Source organism: Patiria miniata, unplaced genomic scaffold (assembly GCF_015706575.1).
Source record: "Patiria miniata isolate m_02_andy unplaced genomic scaffold, ASM1570657v1 HiC_scaffold_5, whole genome shotgun sequence".
Classification (NCBI taxonomy): domain Eukaryota; kingdom Metazoa; phylum Echinodermata; class Asteroidea; order Valvatida; family Asterinidae; genus Patiria; species Patiria miniata.
The window spans coordinates 5803748-5829439 of NW_024037072.1; the positions used below are offsets into that span (position 1 = coordinate 5803748).

General features: G+C 39.7%; 3 protein-coding genes across 8 annotated transcripts; 1 reads left to right on the forward strand and 2 right to left on the reverse strand.

The window, feature by feature from the left end:
- Positions 1 to 2: 2 nt before the first annotated feature.
- LOC119741016 (ubiquinone biosynthesis O-methyltransferase-like) lies at positions 3 to 6889 on the reverse strand. 6 transcript variants are annotated; one of them, XM_038216582.1, is made up of 5 exons: positions 6587 to 6889; positions 5292 to 5496; positions 4595 to 4899; positions 3468 to 3600; positions 3 to 1911 (listed from the first exon to the last, which is right to left on the reverse strand). In XM_038216582.1, the coding sequence occupies exons 2-5, from the start codon at positions 5464 to 5466 to the stop codon at positions 1739 to 1741; spliced, it is 786 nt and encodes a 261-aa protein (XP_038072510.1). In that variant the 5' UTR covers positions 5467 to 5496; positions 6587 to 6889; the 3' UTR covers positions 3 to 1738. The 6 variants fall into 6 exon arrangements, with proteins under 6 accessions (XP_038072510.1, XP_038072507.1, XP_038072505.1 ...); XM_038216579.1 differs by having other exon boundaries at positions 5292 to 5507; positions 6587 to 6888; XM_038216577.1 differs by lacking the exon at positions 6587 to 6889 and adding an exon at positions 6281 to 6580 and having other exon boundaries at positions 5292 to 5507.
- A 3597-nt stretch (positions 6890 to 10486) lies between these two features.
- Positions 10487 to 24489, reverse strand: LOC119741769 (ubiquinone biosynthesis O-methyltransferase-like). Its single transcript, XM_038217666.1, has 4 exons — positions 24152 to 24489; positions 14366 to 14670; positions 12251 to 12383; positions 10487 to 11755 (listed from the first exon to the last, which is right to left on the reverse strand). Exons 1-4 carry the CDS (start codon positions 24324 to 24326, stop codon positions 11583 to 11585), a joined length of 786 nt encoding a protein of 261 aa, XP_038073594.1. The 5' UTR covers positions 24327 to 24489; the 3' UTR covers positions 10487 to 11582.
- LOC119741770 lies at positions 20278 to 20990 on the forward strand. The gene has a single exon (XM_038217667.1). The coding sequence runs from the start codon at positions 20278 to 20280 to the stop codon at positions 20929 to 20931; it is 654 nt and encodes a 217-aa protein (XP_038073595.1). The 3' UTR covers positions 20932 to 20990.
- Positions 24490 to 25692: the final 1203 nt, after the last annotated feature.

The window sequence follows — 25692 nt, forward strand, 5'->3', positions numbered from 1 at the left end:
GGTTCCTTGTTAAGCCAAGATGTGGGCTTTGTAACGATTACCGTCTTTGCAACTTGGAAAAAGTTACCTTGAATTTACATTACTGTTCAGAAAATGTACTGCTATTATCCATTTTTTGATAATTATTCATTATTAAAAAACATGACTTAGGAACTCATTTTGTGATTATCATAATGGTTTATCCAGTAATACACGGATATGCACGCCATAAATCACAGCTGAGCAGAAGGCTACAACCAATCACGCTCCATCTGCAGTATTTGTTCAGGCGCGATAATATTTGCACTATGATCGATCGATAGGTCTAAACAATCACGACAGAGCTATGCAGGTATATAATAGAACCAAATTGGACGTTTAAAGGTGGACTTCACAGTCTTCAGTCAACAAAACCCTGAGCCACCGTCGTCTTGTTTGGCGTGTGGAAAGAAAGGACTAAAATGCACTCTGTTGTATACCTGTTTGTCTTTTTTACACTGCCTTTCACTTAAGGAATTCCCAAGGTATTCCACAGTACAGTTATAAGGATTTAACTTTAAGCCTTCTCTCGTTTGAGCAACCAACTTAAAAATGTTTTGCCGACATTCAAGTGTTATATACTCGGGCTCCTTTAAGCATCGACCTTTTATTTAATATTCGTTCCTGCCTCGCTAAAATTGATTTAAACTGATTCACTTCAGTACCAACTTGTTGGTTTTGTTTATTTAACCCATTTGATTTCTTGTTCTTATAAACACCTTGATTAGGCTTTTAAAGTTAATTTGGGACAGGTAGACCAAATGCCGTGGGGCGCTGTGGTCCAATGGTTATGGTGTTTGACTCCGTGTGCCGTGGTACATGGGTTCGAATCCTGACCGTGGGAACATGGTGCTTGTGCTCTTGAGCAAGGCACTTTACCATTATTGCTTCGTCCTTCGGATGGGACGTAAAGCCGTAGGTACCGTGTGTTTGCACCGGTGCTTCTGGCAGTGGCAGCAATATGCGCCGCAGCACCTAGCAAAAAGGTGCTAGATAATGGGTCTCATAATTATGTTCATATACTTCATTTACCTGTCTTTGGTTGCATTCTCCCCAGCGTTTTTTATCCTTTGGAAAAGGCGCTATATAAATACGGTTATTATTATTATTATGCTATGACAATGACTGATTATTAATTCCGGTATTTTTTTCATCCGAATGGACGGTTTAACCTTGCTTGTTAATAATAATAATAATAATAGTGGCATCTTATTAAGCGCAAACAGGTCCATCATTCGGTGACGCTCATGGCGCTATACAAAGAGTAAGTACAAACTACAAAATTTATAAATGACAAAATTATAAATGACAAACTACAAATTATAAATGCTTGGTCCAAGACGTATGAATTGCAAGGTGCAAGCCGAAGAGGATATTAGAGTGTGAACAGGTAGGTTTTGAGTTCTTGTTTGAAGGAGACCGAAGAGGGAGCTTGACGGATAGAGAGGGGTAGACTGTTCCAGAGAGTTGGGCCTGCGTGAGAGAAGCTGTGGTCACCCCAAGAGTGTCGGGATCGAGGAACTTAGGCCCCTTATACAGTTTTAAACAACTGCTCCAAATGTACTCTAGCAATAGTCTGTCTGTTTCCTAAGATAGATTCGATAATTCAAATCAGGAGAGCAAGCAAATTACGAACTAACTGACAGAATGATCAGTTATGAAAACGAACGTCTTTAGACACCGCAGACATTCTGTAAGCGATCGCAGATTGTCTGTGACTTTAGAGAGGCTTGCAAGCGTGTATGACTAAATACTCGATTGGAATGCAGACATGTCCGTCTTGGGTCTCGACTTGGTATCGAGACAACGCCCACTGCCAGAGATCCTCCAGATATGCCTCCTGGTCCGACTCCGGTATTCTCGCTGTTATGCCAATTGCAGTCTTGAAGAATACTGCAGGATACAAAGACAAAATATGGTCATAGTTAAATATTCCAAAATGATGTAAACCGAGCAAAATTAAAAATGTGTGCCGTTTAGCAAGAAACTACAGAGATGGAAAAATGAAGAAACAATTCTGTGCAAGCACAGAAATTTAGCATCAGTATCATTACGACGAAAGCAGAAAATATCTTACTCTCGTAAACTACAGAGTTGCTAGCTAGCTATCATGTGCCTTTAAACAGAAATTTAACACAAAGCTTTCCTTTTGTCATCGTTAAAACCCCTATTGATTGACGTATGATTTCACAATTGACTGACTTGCTACCCCTGGTACATCTGATCGGTGTTGTAGCAAGGGCGGATCCGGGGGGGGGGGGGGGCAACGGGGACTGTGCCCCCCCCCCCCAAAAAAAACGAACCCAATTTTTTGTTTAAAGTGACATCGCAATAAAGGCAGGCACTGCGTACACCACCATCATTTCCTCAAAAAGTTTTGGTTAAAGTGGTCAGAAATTGCCTCAGATCGCACCACAAAGCATCTAGAATCAAAAAATAAAAATAAAATTGGGGCCCATTTTTTGGGGGACCACCCCCCCCCCATCAAAAAAAATTGTGTTCTAGATCCGCCCTTGTGTTGTAGTCGAGTCACCACGTTTCCATCACTAGCCTGGTCAGAAGTAAATCCGGCCTAAACTCCACTTACAAGTAACAGGTGGCGAGCACCATAAAAAGCTCGTGACTTGAATTGAGACTGGAGATTTTGTGATGGACTTGTGAGGACTTGTGAGGACTTGTGAGGAGTTGTGATGGATTTGTGAGGACCGTGATGACTTGTGAGGACTTGTGGGCACTTGTGATAGACTAAATTCAAGTTTAAACACTGCTTGTGATTGACATGTGATTTTCCCGATTACAACTATCCATTCAGATATAGACTGCTCCTTTCAAGTCAATTAATCAACTCATCAATATCGCACCTTCAGGCTCGTGACCTCTGATTAGATAGATTTGAGTGTGTTCAACCAGTTACTGCGTGCGCACAACACATGTGCATTGATCATTACGGTTAACTATACCCATCATGCATTGCGTCAACTTCCTTCGCATTTAAAAAATGTAAGTGGTCATGGGCGGGCTTGGATAAGGACTGCGTGCGGTGTTTTATTTGCAGCACACGTCGTCAATGGATCATGATTATTCAGCTAATTCGATGTTTATTAATAAGAAAATAACAATGACGTCACACCATTGCTATCAGTCAGTCATGCATGTACATTAAATCATTTCAAAGAACGGCTTTCGTCGAGCTGCCACAGTGGCCTTCTATAGTGGAATGAACTATGGATCGCAAGATCTGTGGTTCGAACCCGTGGCCATTTTCATCAAATATTTTTGTTGCTTGGGATAAGTTTAATTGAAGAGAAAACACTACGAGAACCTAAGTGTCCTTCCATCCACACAGTGTGATAAATATTCATGTTAAGGTGCGTGATGTGATTGGTTAAAAAGACGATGTATGCTTCAGAAAAAAAATACGCGGGCTGCGTGTAGGATGGAATGCTTACATTTTGTTTGGAGTTCCGTGGTTGGCAGACGATGTTGAATCTCACATTGCACCTTCGTCCAGCCACACGTCGCCATTAACTCCTCGGCCTCTGAGATGGATCGTTTCCAAAAGTATTGCGAACCCTTGAAGCCCTAGAATTACAAAATGTTGAAAACGCAATTATGCTGACGTTAAATCTAAATGATAGTGAACACATAATAATTAGGTGCTAACTCCGTTGCAAGTCATATATTATCGCCAATACGATCATAAGGTTTTGGAGTTTAGAGTTTGATTTTCAAATACCAGCTGGGTACATTGCAATTGGCACCCAGCCTCGGTGAGGTCCGTTGGTATCGGTTTATCAACTAGAAACCAAGCTTCTCAATTCAGATGCGAATCACGACAAGATGGCGTCTGTGGTAGGCCGCGTCCAAGTTGGCATTGGCTTGCAGTTAATATTATCAAGGTATACATTTTATATTAATTTAACTTATTTGAATTTTCCTTTATTATTTTAGTTCATTTGTTTCTTTTGAATTGTCTACTTTATTTGTAGGCCTATTTAGTTTATTTGGTTTACTACTGTGCATCAGGAAGCACTCGGAAACCAAACCAAACCAAACCAAACCAAACCAAACCAAACCAAACCAAACCAAATCATAAAAGTACGAAGTTGCCTGCTGGGCGCATCCATGTTTGTTCACAAACCTATCCGGTTCGTTAGTAAAAACGTCAAACACGCGCGTGCACCACTGATTACTGGCGCCCATTGGATAACCGCTCGAGGTGCGTTAACTTCCGGTTCCATTCGTGATATTCTACACCGTGTGAAGTACGCATGGTTGAATTGAGATGATGTCACTCTAACGAACCGCTGGATTTTGTTCGTATTCCGAGTCATGTGTTCAGGTACTTGCCGGTCGTAGCCTAGTAAGCCGGAAGCGGGAAAACGAAGGACTGCAACCTCACGTTTCAATATTACTCGCCATCTTATAAAGCAACCTATTTACTATAATCTCAATTCCCTAATGTGAATTCTGCAATGTCACATCGCTTGGTTCAAATAAGATCAAAACTTTTTTTAACTACCTGTGCGTTTGGAATGTCTGGATTGACATTAACTGCATGCATGGTCTGACTCACCTTCACGTATTCTCCCCAACGGGCGTGACTGCCTAAGAACGCGCGCACATCGGGAGGAAATGTCGTTCGGTTACCAACCATGAGCAGCCCCTCCCCTCCCGGCTTGAGACAAGCCAAGATGCTCCTGAGTGCCTTAGCGGGGTCCGGGCACCAGTGAAGAACGAAGAAGCTGACAGCCTTGTCGAATCTTCCCAGATAGTCTGGGTTGTCTCCGATGGTCTGTGCGTCTCCCAAACCGTAAGTTACACTGGGTTCTGAGTTGTTAGCACGAGCGAAGGCTACCTTCTCCTCTGAAGTGTCGACACCTGAATCAATGAGTACGTGAACACATCGTCACAAAAGACTAAAATGCACTACCCAATGCATTTAAATGTGTCAGCATTTGGAGTGACATTAAACAGGTTGGATGTTATTTTCACATTAGTTTTGGCATGACTGATAGAGCAGAAAATAAATACCCTATGAAAGAGGATTACGTTCAGACGGGATTCCCGATAAAAATTCCTTTAGGCATACAGCAGCTTAAATGAGTAAATTTATCAATGAATTATTCAAAATAAAGGAAATTAAAGAAAGTCGCATCTTTAATCCCTTCTGGGTATCGGGCTGCCCTTTGGAATTATTTTTACCCTGAGCAGTAGGCAGATGGTCAATGTTAAAAGACTCCGTGCGATTCCCCCCCCAACCGTATATTTACCGGTTACACTGCTGACTTTCGAGGCTAGTGCCTTCGTCTCTTCGCCCGCACCACAGCCAACGTCTAAAACGACATCCTCCGGTCGAAACGTCAGCTTGCCAATATTGCGCATTATGATGCCATGTTGATTGTATCTACCACTTTCTTGGTAGTCACCGTTCGCTGGAAAGCTCATTTTGCCAGTTCGTCAATGCCTATCTGGTATCTGTAATATAACTAAAAGTGATTGATATTGAAATAGATATGTAGGCCTACGTCGAAGAGACAATACTGCAAAGTCATCTACCATTCGATCCTAACCATAAGCATTATACTTCAAGCTTAATGAAGTTTAGGGAAAAAAGTGGGTACACAAGCGATTGCCCGCGAACTAAAAAACCCCAAGACACACCACTTGACCTTTGACTCATCAAGGTCGTCCAACTGCACTTTTTGTATGCGTTGTAAGCGCGGTCATCCGTGCACAGACTAACGTGCATTCGTTGGCAAATCAGAACCGTTTACAGTCGAGTCTCGTTATAACAAACTCGTTTGGACCTAGCCAAAGTGTTTGTTATATCAGAATTTTGTATTAAGAGGAACATCAGTCCCATCCATTGTGCACATAAATGCACAGTCGGGACTAAGGCTTTATGTTTGTTATAACCAGAATTTTGTATTAACAGAGTTTGTACTATAAACGAGAGTCGACTGTATATCTTAATGCTGCCCATAAACCACCTACACAGGAAAGCAAATCCGCCATTTCTACATCATTATCTTGAATGGGAATTTCGAGGGGAAATGATGGCAGGCAACAGGCTTTGACCTGAGTAATACTAGGGCCTATAATCATTGTGTGATAGCATAGTAAGTGCACTATTTCGTCGGGTGACGAAATGATAGGGTTCGAAAACGTCAACGATGTAATCTAGCTGATAATAATGGTTGAGTCATGGAGGTAGAATTCTACCTCCATGGTTGAGTTTATAGATAGTGGACTTACCTACTTATCTGACGTGTTTCAGATCATCAGCCAGCCCTAGGCCTATATAATTATAGGCAGGTTCGTGGTTCCAGAGCATGCAACTAGCAGCATTCAAATGGGATATGGAACAAGTGCATGCGATTTTGTGCAGAGTCACGGGCAAATGGTGTGAAAGTTAACTACGGGTTTATTGACCCGGCGCAGTATACCCCCGCACAAATTAGGACAATGAAAACTGAGTGACCGAGGTAAGGCACACAATAGGGGATTAGGTTTTTAACGTCATTCGCTCATGGTGGTATTATTTTGGTATGAAAATACATACGACCTTTTCGTCTGGCTCTCCATTGATCAGTGGCGCAGCCTTCGCGTCGCGCTTGCAGTGTTTGCGCCTATAACTGAAGGCCCCAAGCATGGAAGACTCCACGTGACCGTATGATTCCAACTTTCCAAGTACTCAGTAGCATATCCGGAGGCTTTTCGTTCGTGGTGATACCTTTATGGAAACTGCTACTGTGACTGCAAACACCTATACGGTCTAGGTTATACGCAACTGCTCAGTGCTTGTTTTACAATGAATTTTTGTGCTGATTGAATTATCGGTAAGGCGTGCAAAATCAAAGAAGTGCATGCTCACATGTGTGATTGTTTGGTTTATTACAAAAGCCATTGTCGGTCATGTTCGTGTTCAGGGGCATATAGTGGGGGTGCCACACCCCCATTTATTGTTTTGTCAATATCGTGTCTGTCGACAAATGCCTCAACGAAAATGCAGCGTCACCTATTGTCTGATATTGTCCGATATTGTCCAGTTTCGTCCGAGTCTGTTTTGAACAGCGCCCCCATTTTGATTAGTTGGGGGACGATAATTAGCGTCACCTACCTTTCTTTGCCAACCATTGTTTTTTTTTTTTAATTCAATTAATCATATCGTCGTGTGCCCGGCAGAAGGGCATATGTGCATATATGCCCTTATGCAATAGCGCGTAATGACCAAAATGTTCCCAGCAAAAGGGCATATGCAGAAAACTGCCTCTATTTGAATGAAATTTAAACATTTTCATCAGAAATTAATACAAGTTGATCCAAAACTTATGATTCATAAGTGTGACAAATTTCAAATTCGTACGATTTATATTTCGTGTGGGAAAAATTGGATACATAATGCACGCGAGGGAACAATGGAACCTTTCAATGCAATTTTCTTGAAAATGATTTTTTTGCAACAGAACGCTCATACGCCCTTCTGCCGGGCACCCGATATATTTATTTATCTATTTATTTTTGCAAGTAACAAGACGGATAAAAACACAAAAATTACATATATTTGTTAAATATATATGGTTTGCACTTTTGTCAACCAGTGGTAGGCAAACTGTGAAAGGTCAATGATACAAATATAAATAAAGGTTATTAATGTTATAAGGAAATGTTTTTAATATTTCCAAACATATCATTTGATTGTTGCAAATACAAAATAACCCACAAACCATACCAAAGTCATAATATAAATGCCTCTTTCTTACATAATGAGGGTGTTGATATGCATTTTTTTGCTAAATTTGTTGGCCATCCACGGCTTTAATTTATGCGCTTGTGGCAGTCCATTCAAAATGGTGCTCAGAGTTTACAAAAAATAGTGGTTCAGGCCAGTATAATTTATGCTTTAAATTGCCTACGCCAAGCAAAACGCGATTTGCATGCCCTCAAATTCTCAGGTATTAAAACATTTTGACTGAGGGCCATGAACTTCACGGTTTGTACAAAAGAAGGGTGGAAGCCGTGCAGAGGACCACGAGCTCGTACATTTTGTATATGTATGTGAGATTCGGATGAAACTAGGCCCTAAAATTGCTCTATTTTGCAATGGAGCGTAGGCATCATTCTTCAAAATGGCGATGGGCTTAAGGACTACTTTGAGGGGTGATAATCTTTTCTCCCAAAAGTCATTGGTTAAGGGGGAGTCATGTTGGCGTTGGGGAGTCAGGTTGGCGTAGCGACTGTCCTCGCCTTCCACCGCTGTGGCCCGGGTTCGAATCCCGCCCACGCCAATATGTGGATTGGATTTTCAGTCCCTACCTGATTCCGTGTTTTTTTCTCAGAATATTCCTCTGGGCTTTTCCTCCCACTTCTAAAACTGTAAATTCTTCTCATTGTCTTCTCTCTAGCTCCAGGCAAGTTCTTCAGGCTTTCGAGCTACAGTGCCTAGGTCACTTTTTAGGAATCCTTTGTTTCATTACGAGAAAGAAATAGAATAAATAAATGAAATAAATAAATGTCTCCAACACCTTAGTTGCGAGTACTTTTAATAATTATTGTAAGAGCGCGTGATTATCACTGAGGTCTATGGAAGTCTATTTTACTGACCTGCACCCCTATTGTCGAACAGCGCCCTCATTTGCCAGATGGTGTCCAGTCTTTCCAAGCTTCAAGGTTAATACATTTTCAAAGACCCCGATGATAGATGTCCCCACTTCAGAAATTCAGGAAAAATACTCACAACTCTGTGAGGTGTTCAAGACGTACATCAAATTAAAGCTTTTTTCATCATCTTTCATTTTCTGTTCAATAACTTTTGGGAGAAAATTCCATCCAAAGATGCTCACCCCTAAAAGCAGTCCTGAAGCCCATAGCCATTTTGAAAATGGACGCCTACGCTCAATTGCAAATTAGAGCCATTTTAGGACCTAACCATCACGTTTCACAGAAATACGAGCTCGCAGTTCCCTGCATGGCTTCCAACCTTCTTCTTCTTCTTCTTTTTTTTTTTTACAAACCATCAAGTTCATGGCCTTCAAAATGCTCTAATACTGAAGAATTTGATGGCATGCAAATCGTGATTGGCCGGCGTAGGCAATTTCAGACCGATTTACTGGCCTGCACCCTCAAGTTCCAGCACGAGTGGCCTGTCGGCCATTTTGTTTTCACAGGGACTCCCTCATTCAAATTGTTCTGGCGACGCCTGTGTGCTCGATGTCTTTTGTTACAATGTATCAGGGTTGCACCTAAAGCCTATCGAAATTCGCAAAAGGACCATTGACACACCTAGGGTTAAACGGATGGTCTTGGGTCAGCACACACATCGATTTTACTGTATGCGTAGGCTACATTGTAGTTTACGAATCGAATTTTAAAATTTCAAACCTTGCAGCCAACATAAGGTCCGTAATTAAGCCATCAATTCATTTAATCTACTGAAATCTACTAAAACTGATCGCTTCAATATGTTGAGTACATGTATTATCAAAAATAATCATTTTGTAAAATATTATTGTTATTAATATTATTATTATATATTCGACCAAAATTACAAACACAGAGATGTGCCGGGGCAGTAAAAGTAAAAATACTGTGGTCCGCGGACCTGTTGCCCCACATCAAAGTGCTTTAAAATCAATATACAAGAAATATATATAGAAATATAAAACACCCACAAAGCAAGGAACAACACGTCATTAGGCAAAAAAAAAAAGTCTCCGGTTTCTGGTATGCGCGCGCAAATTTTTTTTTTCCAATATAAAAAGATGATGTCTCAAAACCGCCAAACTCACTGGTTTGACTGGAATCCTGCTGCTGCACAATTTTAACGTGGTTTTAGATGGGGTTATGATCGAGAATAAGCTTTACGTGGTCTCTCTGGACTCCCATATATTTGCACTATGTTTAGTCGGGCACCATTTGCAGTCATCAGCCGACATTTAAAGCAAAAAAATCAGGTAAAAAAAAAAAAGCCGCGTCGCCGCACCATTTTTTGGGCAAGCTCCATACCAGAAACCGGAGACTTTTTTTGGCGGGGGGGCCTTAAACACTGTTTAAAAGACAAACTTCGCACACAAAAAAAGATTACAAAAAGCTAAATAAAAAAATATACAACTCTATATAAAAAATAGAAGTAAAAAATCACGACTGATCAGCCACTGGATAAGAAAAAAAAGAAAGAAAGAAACACTACCAACAGGCATTGGATTAAAAAAAACCCAGCCCCAACCAGAGAAAAAAAAAGAAACAAAAGAACTGCAAAAGAAACAATTGAGGAGAAATTTAGATATAACTCAAACCACACTATGGTCCCAAGCAAAAGACTCAGTAAAAACAAAAAAGATTAATAAAAATTGATACAAAATTAAATACAAATGAAAAAAAATATGTACAACCGCCCCCCCAAAAAACCAAACAAACAATGAAGACCATTCCATAAACAGGAGACCAGTGGCGTAGCTACGGGGGGGGGGGGGGGAGACAGCCCCCCCCCCCCCCATGAAACAACTTGAGGTCTTACCCATGCGAGTTTATAAAGCAATAACAATAATATGTGGAGATAAAACAGGTTACACTATAGATTCCTTAAGACTGCGGAGCCAGGTATGCAAGGAAACAGTTAAAAAATCTATTCGAAGCTGTTTGGGAAGTTAATCATCCCATGGAGGAATAAAAACACATGATCATTCCAAAGTCTCGGGAAGGCGTGCATCGGACTAAAATGCAGCCTCTGCGTTCTGGCAACTAAATGTACAAACTTAAGCGCATCCACATGTTAACCTGGACGTTATGAAGTACTGTTTGACAGTTGACCTCCTTAAATCAGCACTTGGCAATAAAGGATAGTAACAGATATTTTCTACGTGATTCTAGTGTATACCAATTCAGGTGTTGTAATCGGTCAGGGTAAGACATTTCCATTCTCCGTTGCTTTAGAACAATCCGCGATGCTTCCTTTGTATTCTCTCCAAGTCATCTACGAGCTTTTGGGTGTGTAGATTCCAAACTGGCAAACCGTACTCCAAAATCGGTAAAACCAACGACTTGTAGACAAAAGAGAGCACGCAAAGAAATACCGACCGGCCATACTAGAAATCAGACCTAGCATCTTGTTAGCGCGAGAGGTAATATAATTGACATGATTAATCCATGTAAGATGGCTGTTAAGAATAATACCAAGATATACTTGATCTCTTTCACAACTTGAAGTGTCACCGAGCCAGTTTATATTCAGGCTCATCATGATTTTTACTGCAGGTGAATCTGACCACTTCAGTTTTAACGGGATTTAATCGCATTTTGTTGTTAGCACACCACTGAACCATTGTATCAAGATCATTTGCGGCAGAATTTGATCGTAAGGTGTAAAAACCGGTCGATAAATAACAGTGTCATCAGCAGATAATGCACACGGTGATTTAAAACACGAGGGTAGATCATTAATAAAAATGTTAAATAAAATAAGCATTTTGTTATATGCATCATTGTAAAAGTCATAATATGGGATTCATGTTATTAAAACTGTAGAACAAACGCGGGCAATGGAGTGTTTTGATCCATGTTCCCTACAACGGTTTGGCAGCGTGAATAATGATCATTTCAGCTGGTAGTCGGACGTGATCTGGTTTCGACGGCTCCTCATACCGAAACAGCGCCCACTGCCACATGTCATCTAGATAAGCCTCTTGCTCGGACTCCGGTATCCGAGCTGACATTCCCAGACTGGTCTTCAGATAAACTATATGGATAGAAGAAAAAGAAGGCTGTTTTATCGATGTGATTTCAATGTTATAAAGGTATTTCCATGTCAATCTTTCGTTATCTGTGCCCTCTTGTTATGTTTTGTGATTTTTTTCTGATACAAAAGTATTCGAATTAAAGCTTTTAAGAACGGACAACCTAGACAACGCCCTCACGCGTTCGAAAGAATTGAAAGCGTAATGGCAATGTCGATCTTTCGTTGTTTGTATCTGGGCCCTTTTGTTATGTTTCATGATTTCTTTTTTTCTCTGATACAAAAGAGCGGACAACCTGGACAACGCCCTCATGCGTTCGAAAGAAACTCGAAAGAGTCATGACAATTTTTAGATTGTCCATGCTGAATGCTTCCATGAAAGCAAATACTGGGTTCGCCCTTTAGAGACGAAGTTTTTAAGAAACGGGAGGTCGTCGAATCGAAATAGGGTTTTAAATTAACATTTTCAATGGATTTTTGAAACAATTTGGAACCTACGTTTTGTCTGCACATCCGTGATTGGTTCGTGGTGTTGCAGTTCGCATCGCACGTTTGTCCAACCACAAGCTCCTAATAGTAACTTGGTTTCCGAGATAGATCGATTCCAAAAGTGATATGAAGTCCTGAAATCCTGTTCGAGAAAAAAAAGGTCGAACACATATTACTCTTAAACAACACTGTCAATACAACCTGATTTTTTTTTTTTTTTTTTTTTACAGTTCTTGACAACCGGAAAATCTATGCCCATAACTTTCTTTTGAGAATTTTAGAGTCAATAATAACCCACGACCAGATTATTTTAACTGGTTTTCAGTTCCATCCATCTGTCTTTATGCCGAGTCATTTTGACTTGTTTTCCGGTCGAAAAGGGCCAGTCTGCACTCCTCTTCGAACTTATCTCACTCAATTCAGTGACTGTCACTTGTGAATAAGACTCACCTGCTTGGCACAAACAGTTGACTCAGATTTTTTAAATTTTATTTTGCATCTTTTGACATTAAGAAATAAAATGAACAGGAGATGTCAAGGAAAAACAAAGGTATACACTCTAAAAACAGCATTAGTCAGATTTGACTAGAAACCAGTTAAATTTTACTTGCCATTCAGGTTCAGCTGGGTGCAACAGAAAATCTGTCAATCTGACTAGATTTTCCAGTCAGTATATATGGAAAAAAATGTTATGCAATTAAATGAAATTGGAGTCGAACCCAACTATTTTTTTTTCTGAAAATGTGCATGTTTAACTAAATTCCTATAGTCAATTTTCATTTACTATAGGAAAACCAGTCAATATTTTGACTAAGTAGTTTTTCGAGTGTAAAACTGTCATCTTAATGATGTGTTCATCCAGTCCCCTGTTCCAAAAAAAAAAAAAAACATATACAAAGATAAAAAGATAATTGCCCAGTACATACTTAAAAATTGTTGAAATTATAAAATTAACACGATAATTTAAAACACACACAAAAACACATATTCAACATGCAGTGAAAACCCGTTAAAATGTGTTAACATCATTTTACGCAGACAAACAAACAAGCAGACAAGCAAACCAATTCAAGACAAGCCGGTATTAGGCAGAAAGAAAATCAGACACGGACGAGCAACCACACAAGCAGATCAAATCAGACATGGGCTTGCTTCCCCTCCCCCCGGACAAGCAAAAAAAGGAGAAAACAAATAGGCGCGAAATCATATTGTTGTTAAATTAATGGGTTGGGGAGGGCAAAATTAACAATCGGGAAATAGCTGGCAATTGGAGGGCTTTTTTTGGGGGGGGGGGGATGTGCTTTGCCCCCCTCTAGAAAAAAAAATCCTGGCGACGCCCATGAATCAGACAAACAGGTCTCAAACAAAATCAGACTCACAAGCGGACAAAATCAAGCAAAGCAGACAAACAAGTAAACAGAGTCAGACGCCAAGCACATATGCCAACCAAAAAACAGACAACGCCACAAAACGAACAGACATGTTCAGACCATACCAATACATAGACAGTCAGTACCACTGAAAACAGGCGACCAAAAGAGTTATGGGCAATTTTCCAAGAATTGTCAATATTGACCATGGGACCAAGTTTTCAATTTTAGGCATTGGGACAAAGGTAGGCTAATTGCCTCTGTGTGGATGATTGCTTGGCTGACAAAAATGTGTTTAGCGACTAAACACAAATCTGAACACTTTAATTCTTGCCAATAGTTTGTACACATGTTTTCATGCTAAACCAAAAAAAATTCAGCATGACGTGATAGCAAGAAAGTGTTAAGAATTGTGTTTACTCGCCAAACATATTTTTTGTGTATAGGCCAGGCAATTATCCACACAGAGGCAATTAGGCTACCTTTGTCCCAATGCCTAAAATTGAAAACTTGGTCCCATGGTCAATTTGACCTCTCTTGGAAAATTACTCATAACTCTGTCAAACATTATCAGATGAGACGTTTGATGTCTCATTTAAAAGTGGAAAGGCGTATCTTTCAAACCATACCTATATTAGGGCATATCTTTGTTCGTTACTCATTCTACGTTTGACATTCGTTATATTATATTGTTTGCACTTTTTTTGTGATACACACTCTATAGTCGATATACGGCAGGATTATACTTTTGTACCTTCGCGTAAATACCCCACTTGGAGTGGTGCTGCAGGAACTGATTGGCCTCGTCTATCAAGTGAGTGCGATTGCACACAATGAACAGCGCCTCCCCTCCCGTCTTGAGACAAGCCAAGATGCTCCTGAGCGCTCCGGCCTGATCCACGATCCAGTTGAGAACCAGAAAACTGACTGCCTTGTCGAATCGGTCCTGCAAGTACAGATTGCCCCCCATGGTAAGGGCGTCGCCGTGGATGTACGTCATGTTTGGGGCGTGGTTGTTGGCACGGGCGTAGGCAAGCATCTCAAACGATGCATCAATACCTGAAGAAATAAGTTGGTTGAAACAAGATGCGGTGAAACGGATTAGCCCCTTCCAGCGCCCTGTTTGCAGGGCAGACTTGTCGGCCAGACCAAATAAGCCATTTGCGAGTTAAATTTGATTACAATCTGGAACGCTGACTTAATCCAATGCTTTGCACGTTTTAACTTTGCATTCTCCCGACCAAAGAGATTGTTACTATATCACATTATTTGGGGCAAGCCTTATGCTAGCAACGCCCAGCTCCGGCATGGTCTGGTGTCTTTGTTCCATTCTCACCCATTGTGAACAATCACGGATCCTAGACACCAGGATAAACGACTGTTCTGAGCTCTAGTACAAAATGCACTCAGTGGACTTGCCTTAATTGGTTAGACGCGTGATAACGGGCATTAAAACCCGTTGGCGCGTGATCGCGAATTTTCCAGATGTGCCATTGTGTTGGGTTGTTGCACGACATCTAAAACGGAAATATTCATAAAACTGTAAGTAAAACTACTTCTTATTTAAGATATAATTGTTCCAAATTATTTAAAAAATAAATACTTCAGGATATAACAGATGGTATTGTGCAGTTTTTGTCGTCATATAGATGAAGTATTTACCCGGGAAATAAATGTCAAATTTCGAGGAGAACACCGTTTAACCAAATTTCGTTTTTAATTAGGCTTTTATTAAAACGTTTTAGAGAGATAGGATGCCGAACTGATGAAACAAAAACGACATTTCATTGTTCATCTTAAAGCTAAAGATATTGTGCTCGGCATTACCATGGTTATTTAGTTATCACTTATCAGAATTCAATAATAAAGACCAAAAACGTAGACTCATGAATATTCCAAAATATAATTCGCTGGCTTGACAGACTTCGAGGCCAGATCGGGCGAAGAGCCTTGCAAATCTGAAAGCCACCGCGCGCAGTGGTCTTTGTTGAAAAGTATTCATGGTATTTGCCACCAGTACAGGCCGTTATCACGCGTCTATAACCAGGAGTTGGGCCGAGTCGTTCATCCTTGTGTGTAGGATCCGTGGAACAATGTACTGGTGCTGAGCGTCCCTTATAGTCCAGGCAATATAAGGTTTGACCTCAAACAAATTGCAACAGAATTTTTTTCACCACAGTGCATTTCTATAACGTTCCTTAAAATGACATATGAATAGTCCAAAAAAATCCAAGTGGTGGAAATATGCCTAATTTGCATAAATCCAAAATGGCCGCAAATTTTAGGATTTTCACATTGATTTGGTCATATTTCTCATACTAGATAGCTTCTTGAGGAACTTTAAACAACAATTTTAGTCCTTTTACATTGATTTCATCATTATTCTAGTCCTCGGTAAATTTCAAGATCCCTATGTTTCCCAAATTTTCCAAATGCGGTATAATAATTTGCATAAATGCCGTATATTAATTTGCATAAATTAAAGTTAAAATTATGGCTGTCATGTGTGGACATCACAATTTAATTTTCCGTAATTCTAGTTCAGTTATGTATACATCAATATCACACCACAGAGCATCTCTATATGGTCCCAAAAAAAGTAAAAAAAAAACCAAGTGGTGGAAATCTGCTTAATTTGCATAAATTCAAAATAGCCACTGATTATATGATTTTCATATTGATTTTGCCATAACTCTCGTCCTCTCGTCCTAATTTGTCCTTTTAACATTGATTTCATCATTATTCTAGTCCTGGGTACCTTTTGAGATCTCTGTTTTTCCCAAATTTTCCAAATGCCGTAAAACAATTTGCATAAATGCCGTATATTAATTTGCATAAATTAAAATTAAAATTATGGCTGTTATGTGTAGACATGGCACAATTGAATTTTTCCTAATAACTTCTAGTTCAGTTATGTATACATAAATATCACACCACGGATCATCTCTATATGGTCCCAAAAAAGGGGAAAAAAATCAAAGTGGTGGAAATTATGCCCAATTTGCATAAATTCAAAATGGCCACTAATTATATGATTTTCATACTGATTTGGCCATAACTCTCGTCCTACATTACTTTTTGGGGTACTTTAAACGACAATTTGTCCTTTTACATTGATTTCATCATTATTCTAGTCCTGGGTACCTTTTGAGATCCCTATGTTTCCCAAATTTGCCAAATGCCGTATAATAATTTGCATAAATGCCTTATATTTATTTGCATAAATTCAAAAAAAGGAAAGTAAAGTTGAAGTTGCAACACAATTAGGACCCGTGTTGGGACTTAGGCCATGAAAAATGAGTTGCGGGGGTAACTATTCATCAGGTTTTGCACTTTTATTGAGTCTGATTTAAGAGGCGAAAGAAACATATTGAGTAATCTTCATCCAAGAACAGAATGACAAAGTTAAATACTAATTCTAAACAATTAAAAAGGAACATGTAGCAAGTCAATTAAATACAAACACAATATAGTTAAAGTCGCAATTATTTAAGATGTTTTCGCTAAATCACTTAATAGTATCAGTTTCGAATATGAAACTCAAAAATACAAAATACGGAATATTCAAATGAAATGATACTGTAGCTTAACTTCTTATCATATATGATTACTGTGAAGGGAGAAAACAATTGTACTTTCCCTGATAATCCAAGTTCAGTTATGAATACAGAAATATCACAACGATCCATATTTGTGACCTATCATCCATATTGGCTTGCATGCAATGTTAGTCTGATTGTTATCATCTACACGTACATCATTGTATCTTAGAATGAACACTTATGTGGCAGACTATAATCTTCAGTAGCATTAGGATTAATGTCTGGTTGTAGGCGAGTTGGAACAACTAGTGCCACGGCATTCAGTGCAAGTAGTTGAACAAGAGAGGCCAAACTTTAGGCACGTGCAGTTTCTATTCGCACAAGTCTTTCTTACACCCACATCTGATGACCTCAAGTAGTGATGGTGGTGCTGGCGGTTTGTCCGTTTGTATGGGAAGATTTTGCCATCAATGCTGGAGGCAACTTGTTTGCCAACCCTTTCCACTTTGCCAAACTTTGGAACTTTGTAGATGCTGAGGTTGGTGGCAATGTCTGAGCTTCTAAATGCGAAGTGGTAGTTGATAGCTTCACACAAAATCTTCTGTACCTCAGAGAATCTAGACCCTCCGTCGTAACACCACTGTACAGACAGACCAGTGCCTTCTCTCCAGCTCTGATTGATAATGTCCTGTTTCAGGTCTGATCCAGTTTAACCAAAAACTTTAGCTTGTTTACGGAAGCTGTCATTCCCCATGGTTTGCGGAAACACCATGTGCGAATAATTTCTCAACTAAGAGAATGGTTCTCGTTGTTTGTTAACTTCGTTTGCAAGGTATTCCTCTTTCCTGAATTTGCCAATCACGTCACCCTATGCAAAGTTAGCTGTCAGGCTTGGACAATTACAAGCTCCTGATCGCCTAAGATGTGTGGCATCTTTGGTAGTGGGACCATCTTCATAACCATCAAAACCTACAGTTGGATGTCCAAAATCTGCGAGTAATGTAACAAACATAGAGCTGGCATATAGACAGTGCAGATGTGCACCACCATCCAAAATATAGTGCCCTGCTGACAGCTACCCGTCGTTGAAAAAGTAGTTGTGGGTCTACCTGTACAGATTCGTTTCTGATCTGTTTTCAAGTTCTGGTGCCACTTGTTACGGCTTGACCGGTCAATTCTTTTGAATGAATAGTCCTCTACTTTCCTTCCAGCCACGGTCCAATATCTTCTTACCTATATAGGTCTACATGACTTTTCCTATCGATTTGGTTGAAGATGACTCTATAGGAAGCATCGTGTGTGACAACATTCTCTTCGTCCATGCTATTCTTGGCTGCGACATCACATCTCGTGTATCTGGACTTGGTAAGGGTGTAGCACTCCAGAAAATCACGGGGAATGACAGCTTCCGTAAACAAGCAAAAGCTTTTGGTTAAACAGGATCAGATCTGTAAGAGGATATTATCAATCAGAGTTGGAGAGAAGGCACTGGTCTGTCTGTACATTGGTAATACGACAGAGGGTCTAGGTTCTCAGAGGTACAGAAGATTTTGTGTGAAAGTATCAATTAGCACTTCGCATTTACATGTAGAAGGTCAGACATTGCCAGCAGCCTCAGCAGCTACAAAGTTCCCAGTTTGCTTGTCTGCTACCAAATATTAAAGTGGAAAGGGTTGGCAAGCAATTTGCCTTCAGAAGATGGGGGTTAGCAGATCATTGATGGCAAATATCTTCCCATACAAACGGAAAAACCGCCAGCACCACCATCACTACTTGAGGTCATCAGATGTTGGTGTAAGAAAGACTGTGCGAATAGAAACTGCACCTGCCGAAAGTATGGCCTCCCTTGTTCAACTGCTTGCACTGAATGCCGTGGCACATACTAGTTGTGCCAACTCGCCACCACCAGACATTGATCCTAATGCTGCTGAAGATTATAGTCTGCCACATAAGTGTTCATGCTGTGATACAATGATGTACATGTAGATGATAACAATCAGACAATCAAACACTGCATGCAAGCCAAAATGGATAAAAGGTGGCCAATCTGGATCTGTGTAATATTTTTCTATTCCTAACTGAACCTAGATTATCAGGGAAAATACAATTGTTTTCTCCCTTCACAGTTTACTTGTAATCATATATGATAATAACAGAAGTTAAGCTAAAGTTTCATTTCATTTACTATTCCGTAGTTTGTATTTTTGAGTTGCATATTCGAAACTGATAATGTTAAGTGATTTAGCGAGAACCACTTGAATAATTTTGACTTGAACTATAATATTGTGTTTTATGTAATTAACTTGCTACTTGTTCCTTTTTTAATTGTTTAGAAATAGTATTTAACTTTGTCATTCTGTTCTTGGATAAAGATTACTGAATATGTATCTTTCGCCTCTTCTCCATTATACAGATCGGACTCAATAAAAGTGCAAAACCTGTGGAATAGTCTCCTCCATGACCCATTTGTCATGGCTTAAGTCTCAACACGGGTCAAAATTGTGCCATGGATATAATTGTAACTTTACTTTACTTTATTTGAAATTATGCAAATTATAGGTTTTCCCGGACAATTTCGGAAAATGTGTACACGAATTTGTAAAAGAAGCATTCGTTTTCGTGCGAAATAGAATGAACCTTCCAAATCTCTGTTTCTATTCAACAAATGATAATTCTTTTTCCGTGAAGGTGCATTCAGTCGTAAAAAATCAGCGTACGATTTCCCGAATGTGCACTGCATTTAGTGTATTGACATTTCATTTTAGCGCGAAATCGAAGGCACATCCGCAATCCTATTTTCCTTTTAATTTGTCATCAATCTTTTTCGCTAAATGTGCAGCCGATTTCCCTCGCAGTGTTATTTAACGTATGCCTGGTCAAGCATTGGAATTCATTTATGTGTTAAAGTAACATTTGAGGAAAGGTTGATTGAATGATTGAACTTTTGAATATTCATGATGATTGAGCTAAAACCAAGAGGTGTAGTCTTTTGAAACATACCAACTATTGTAATAAATCCTTTATAAAAACCTAACCTTAAGAAAATCTTTTTCTGCTCAGCATTTGCCACAATCGCATCATATAGCCAAGAGTCTCAGTTCACATAGTCCTTAAATATCCAATAATGGCTGCAACAGGGAGATACCGACGAATCTCGGACGTTGACCGAAATCGCCTCATCGATGCCTTTGAGGCTGACGACGCTGACTATCTGCAGGTAGCAGATACGCTGGGCATCAAGCACTCAACGGCCAGATCAATCGTTGGCGTATATCTTCGGGATGGTCGTCGTAACAAGCTGCCGAAAGGAGGACCCATAAACCAGAAGGTTGACGACGACATGAGAGATGCCCTTCAAGGATATCTAGATGACAACCCCCTTCTAACTTTGCGTCAACTCAATACTCAACTGCGAGCTGATCTTCCCGATAAGCCCTTCGTTACCACTAGTACCATCGCTAGAACTCTAGATGGTATGCTTATAACTCTTAAACTAGCGGAAGATGTTCCAGAACAGAGGAATGAGCCACGCATATTAGATGCACGAGTCATATTTGGAAATTGGTTTCTTCAGGTTGGTGTCCTTGGCCACACTGTGTACATTGACGAGACTGGGTATAACATATGGACCCGTCGGTCTTATGGTCGCGCTCCTCGTGGAGAGCCAGCAAGGCGTGTCGTCCATGGCCAGAGAGGCAAGCAAGTCAACATCACGTTTGCCATTTCTGGTGAGGTTGGACAGAATATCATCAGAGACTGTGACGAGAGCGACTTTTGAGGATTTCTTAGCGACGACTGTACAAGAATGCGGTATGTTATTCCCGGCAGGCGAACGCATATATCTGATATTTGACAACGCTCGTCCTCATATCCGAGCCCAACTACCCCCTGATGCCGGCAATTTCACCATCAAGTTGCTGCCCCCATACTCGCCATTCTTAAATCCTACGGAAATGGCGCACTCAGCTTTCAAGGCGGGAGTGAAGCGCACGCTGGGGCTTCCTGAATGGCAGGACAGATTTGGAGACCAAGACGCAAGAGTCCAAGCTGGTGTGAACCTGCAAGTCTGGAGATCCCTCCGTCTCCAGGAGGTGGCTGCACTCAACATTGGAGAGGTGACACCTGCGAAATGCACCGCCTGGTACAACCATTCTCAGACATATCTCCCTCGATGTCTTGGTGGACAGGTCATTGAAGGATAGACAATCGAACTGATAAGACGAGAGAGAACCTTAAGAAATACATAAAGAAATTAAAATACAACTAAGACAATGAACCAACAAAAAGTCCCCATGCAGATCCTATGTAACATGGCACGTGATGTGTCCCTTTACCGTTTCAATAATATGGATACATGATTATTTTTATTGATTTCATATTGGTCATATTTATATCATTTTCACATTTCATTTGCTTACATTTCACATAGGCCTTTGTGTATATAAGAACAAACACATTAATGATCAATAGGGCATACATTGATTAATTAATGAATCAAAGTTGTATCATGATTTGTATAGGCCTGTAAAATTTATTTAAATTGAATGCAGAAAATGCGAATTTAAATTGTAACAAATGAAAAAGAATGTTCAATTCAGCCCATGTCACAATAGACAATCGATTTTCTGCGAATTGGATTGCACATTCGTAATAATCGGCAACTCATACGTCAAACCGAAAACCTAATCACGTATTTGTAATCCCTTAAATGAAACGCTATGCACATTCATTCATTTGATTGATGCAAAATGAAATTGAATGCTAGTTATTGCGAAAATGAAACCAGGATGTACGTCGTTCTCAAACTCGGCGCCAAATTGAATTTATGTTTTACAAATTCAAACGCACATTTTCCGAAATTGTCCGGGAAAACCTATATTATACAGCATTTGGCAAATTTGGAAACATATGGATTTTGAAAGGCACCCAGGACTAGCATAATGTTGAAATCAATGTAAAAGGACAAATTGTTGTTTAAAGTACCCCAAAAAGCAATGTAGGACGAGAGTTATGGCAAAATCAATATGAAAATCATGTTTTAAGTGGCCATTGGCCATTTCGAATTTATGCAAATTAGGCATATTTTCACCACTTGGATTTTTTTCGGACTTCTTTAGGGGCCTTATAGAAATGCACTGTGGTGTGATATTTATGTATACATAACTGAACTTGCATTATCAGGAAAAATTCAATTGTGACATGTCCACACATGGCAGCCATGATTTAAAACTTAATTTATGCAAATTAATATAAGGCATTTATGCAAATTATTATACGGCATACGGCAAATTTGGGAAACGTGAGGATCTTGAAAGTTACCTAGGACTAGAATAATGATGAAACCAATGTAAACGGACTAAAATTGTCGTTTTAAGTACCTCAAAAAGCTATTGAGTATGAGAAATATGACCAAATCAATGTGAAATTCCTAAAATTTTCGGCCATTTTGTATATATGCAGATTAGGCATATTTCCACCACTTGGATTTTTTTGGACTTTTAGTATGTCATTTTAGGGACCTTATAGAAATGCACTGTGGTAAAAAAAATTCTGTTGCAATTTGTTTGAGGTCAAACCCTATAGGCCTATAGCCTGTACTACAAAGGGTATACGTACAGGTCACTCGCAAATGGCTTATTGTGGGGTGATGGCATTGTGTTCCCTTTATCCTTTTTTCTAAAGATTCTCATCTAGGGACTAGGGTGATGTGTTTCTGTTGTAAAAATAGTGGGGATGATGTTCCTGAAAGGACCATCACCCCCCAAGTGGGGTATGGTCAGAACGGGGGTATGGTCAGAACGGGGGTATGGTCAGAACGGGGGTACGAGCGAATACGGTTATCACCAATGTTGTCACTAAAAAGTCCCCAGACATCGCAGCTACAACGCCCTCAGTAATGTGATCAGAAAAATATGGGACATTTTAACTAAATGTTTTAAAAGGGCACTTTACCAAAAAAATATGTAATTGTCAACATTGGCTTTTTCGCCGTAATTTTCAGAAATGGATGGATTTGGGGGTTAGTATTTTCATAGAAAATATATTACACTGACTTGTTTAAAATTATTGTATGAAAAACCACGGAAACAAAATAATGATGTTCTTCTTTACATTTAAGAGGAATGGCAAGTTGCACATTGTGTTCCAGTGCACAATTCATGCCATGGTCCCATTAAATGTATTTGTTATGGACTGGTCACTTGAGGCTTTTTCACAACCCGTCACAAGCCGTCACACAAGTCCTCAAGTCGACTACAACCATACACACAAGGATTAACGACTCGGCCCAACTCCTGTTGCAAGTTAGACGCATGATAACGGCCTGTACTGGTGGCAATTACCATGAATACTTTTTAACAAAGACCACTGCGCGCGGTGGCTTTCAGATTTGCAAGGCTCTTCGCCCGATCTGGCCTCGAAGTCTGTCAAGCCAGCGAATTATATTTTGGAATATTCATGAGTCTGCGTTTCTGGTCTTTATTATTGAATTCTGATAAGTGATTACTACATAACCATGGTAATGCCGAGCACAATATCTTTAGCTTTAAGATGAGCAATGAAATGTCGTTTTTGTTTCATCGGTTCGGCATCCTATCTCTCTAAAACATTTTAATAAAAGCCTAATTAAAAACGAAATTTGGGTAAACGGTGTTTGTTCTCGAAATTTGACGTTTATTTCCCCGGTAAATACTTCATCTATGACGACAAAAACTGCACAATACCATCTGTTATATCCTGAAGTATTTATTTTTTAAATAATTTGGAACAATTATATCTTAAGTAAGAAGTAGTTTTACTTATAATTTTATGAATATTTCCGTTTTAGATGTCGTGCCAAAAGCCAACACAATGGCACATCTGGAAAATTCGCGATTACGCGCCAACGGGTATTAATGCCCGTTATCACGCGTCTAACCAATTAAGGCAAGTCCACTGAGTGCATTTTGTACTAGAGCTCAGAACAGTCGTTTATCCTGGTGTCTAGGATCCGTTATTACCTGTCACACTCCCAACTTTTTTCGCTATCGATTTCGTCTCTTCGCCCGAGCCACAGCCGACATCAAGCACGGTGTCGCTAGCCCGGAACGTCAGCTTGTCGATGTTACGCCTCACCAAGGCTCGCTGTAAGTGTCTCCCTTCGCGGTCGTAGTCATCTATCGCTAAGAAATTCATTTCTGATTTGAGCCCAGCGCCGACGAAACAAACCCACAAGTTGATGCAAATATCTCTTATATGGATATTGTTTAAAGCTATATATTTGACAAGCTTTACACACAGACTGAGACAAGCAGATGTTATATGTTGGCTGTGCTATTGCCAAGTGTGGCCTTTATTATTACAAGTATAAATGGTCAGTGTAGTGGTCTTGTGGACAGTGGTCTGTTACATAATGTCTAGACAAGTGACCTTAGCTGGGGTTACTAGTTGCAACATCAGCACATCAACACATCCCCCTTTCTTTAGAAGTTTTGAGGAAGAGTGTTGCCATAACAAACAAGGTTTCCATAATAGTATCAAGGTTATAATGATCCAAAGAATTAATCAAATTAGTAAAACATGTTCGTGCTGATCATAGTATTTCAAGTTTCATAACAGTCATGTTTTAAGAAATCATTGTTGTAGAAGGAAATTTCATTTGTGTAAAATAACTGCATAAGGAACACTTTCAAAATGATTCTTAAATAAATTTAGTGTCAATGAATCAACATTTGATAAATGTCCGTTGTTAATATATTGGTATAAGTAAATGTCAATTTAACATTATACACCACACTTTGGCCATATTACTTTTAAGAATAATCTAATTATCTATACTATCTACTCTATGCTGGATGTATCTCTAATTTGAACGTTAACTGTAAGTACACGATAGTTAATTTTGCATTAACTGTATAATCTTGCAAAGAACTCTGACTGATTTCTTTTCTTTTCTTTCTCTTATTTTATGTGAATCCATAGTATTGAGGCTTTTTTACTGTTCTACCTGATCTTGTGTTATAACCAGAATCCTTAGGTTTCTCAACTCTTTGTTTCACTTCCATCTCCGAATTTGTGTTAGAACTATCAGGGTAGTCTTCATGGTCATCGAGAAAAATTGGATTTGTGTGTGTTTTGTCTGGTTTGAGATGTCGTCTGTTCCTGGTGTACGTCTGTCCAATAGTGTCTTGTACTATGTATGATCGAGGGTTGTCTCCTATACGAATTACTGTTCCTTTTCCCCATTTGTCATTTTTCCGTATCCATATGTTTTGTCCAACATGCGGTTGTCGCAACTCTTTGTACCCTTGTCATAAGTTTGCTTTTGTTTACGGTTGTGTTCTTTGATTTTTTGAGTCACGTCAGGGATTACTTTAGGCTTCAGTAGTTTCTGCGTCGTGGGAAGAAGAGTCTTTGTCCGTCTGCTAAACAGTAGTTGATTAGGTGATTTGTTGGTGTTTTCCATTGGTGTGTTTCTGTAGTTGAGGATAGCAAGTTGGATGTCGGCATTGTCAGCTGTTGCTTTTCGCAATAACTGCTTGGCTATTCCAACTGTTTTTTC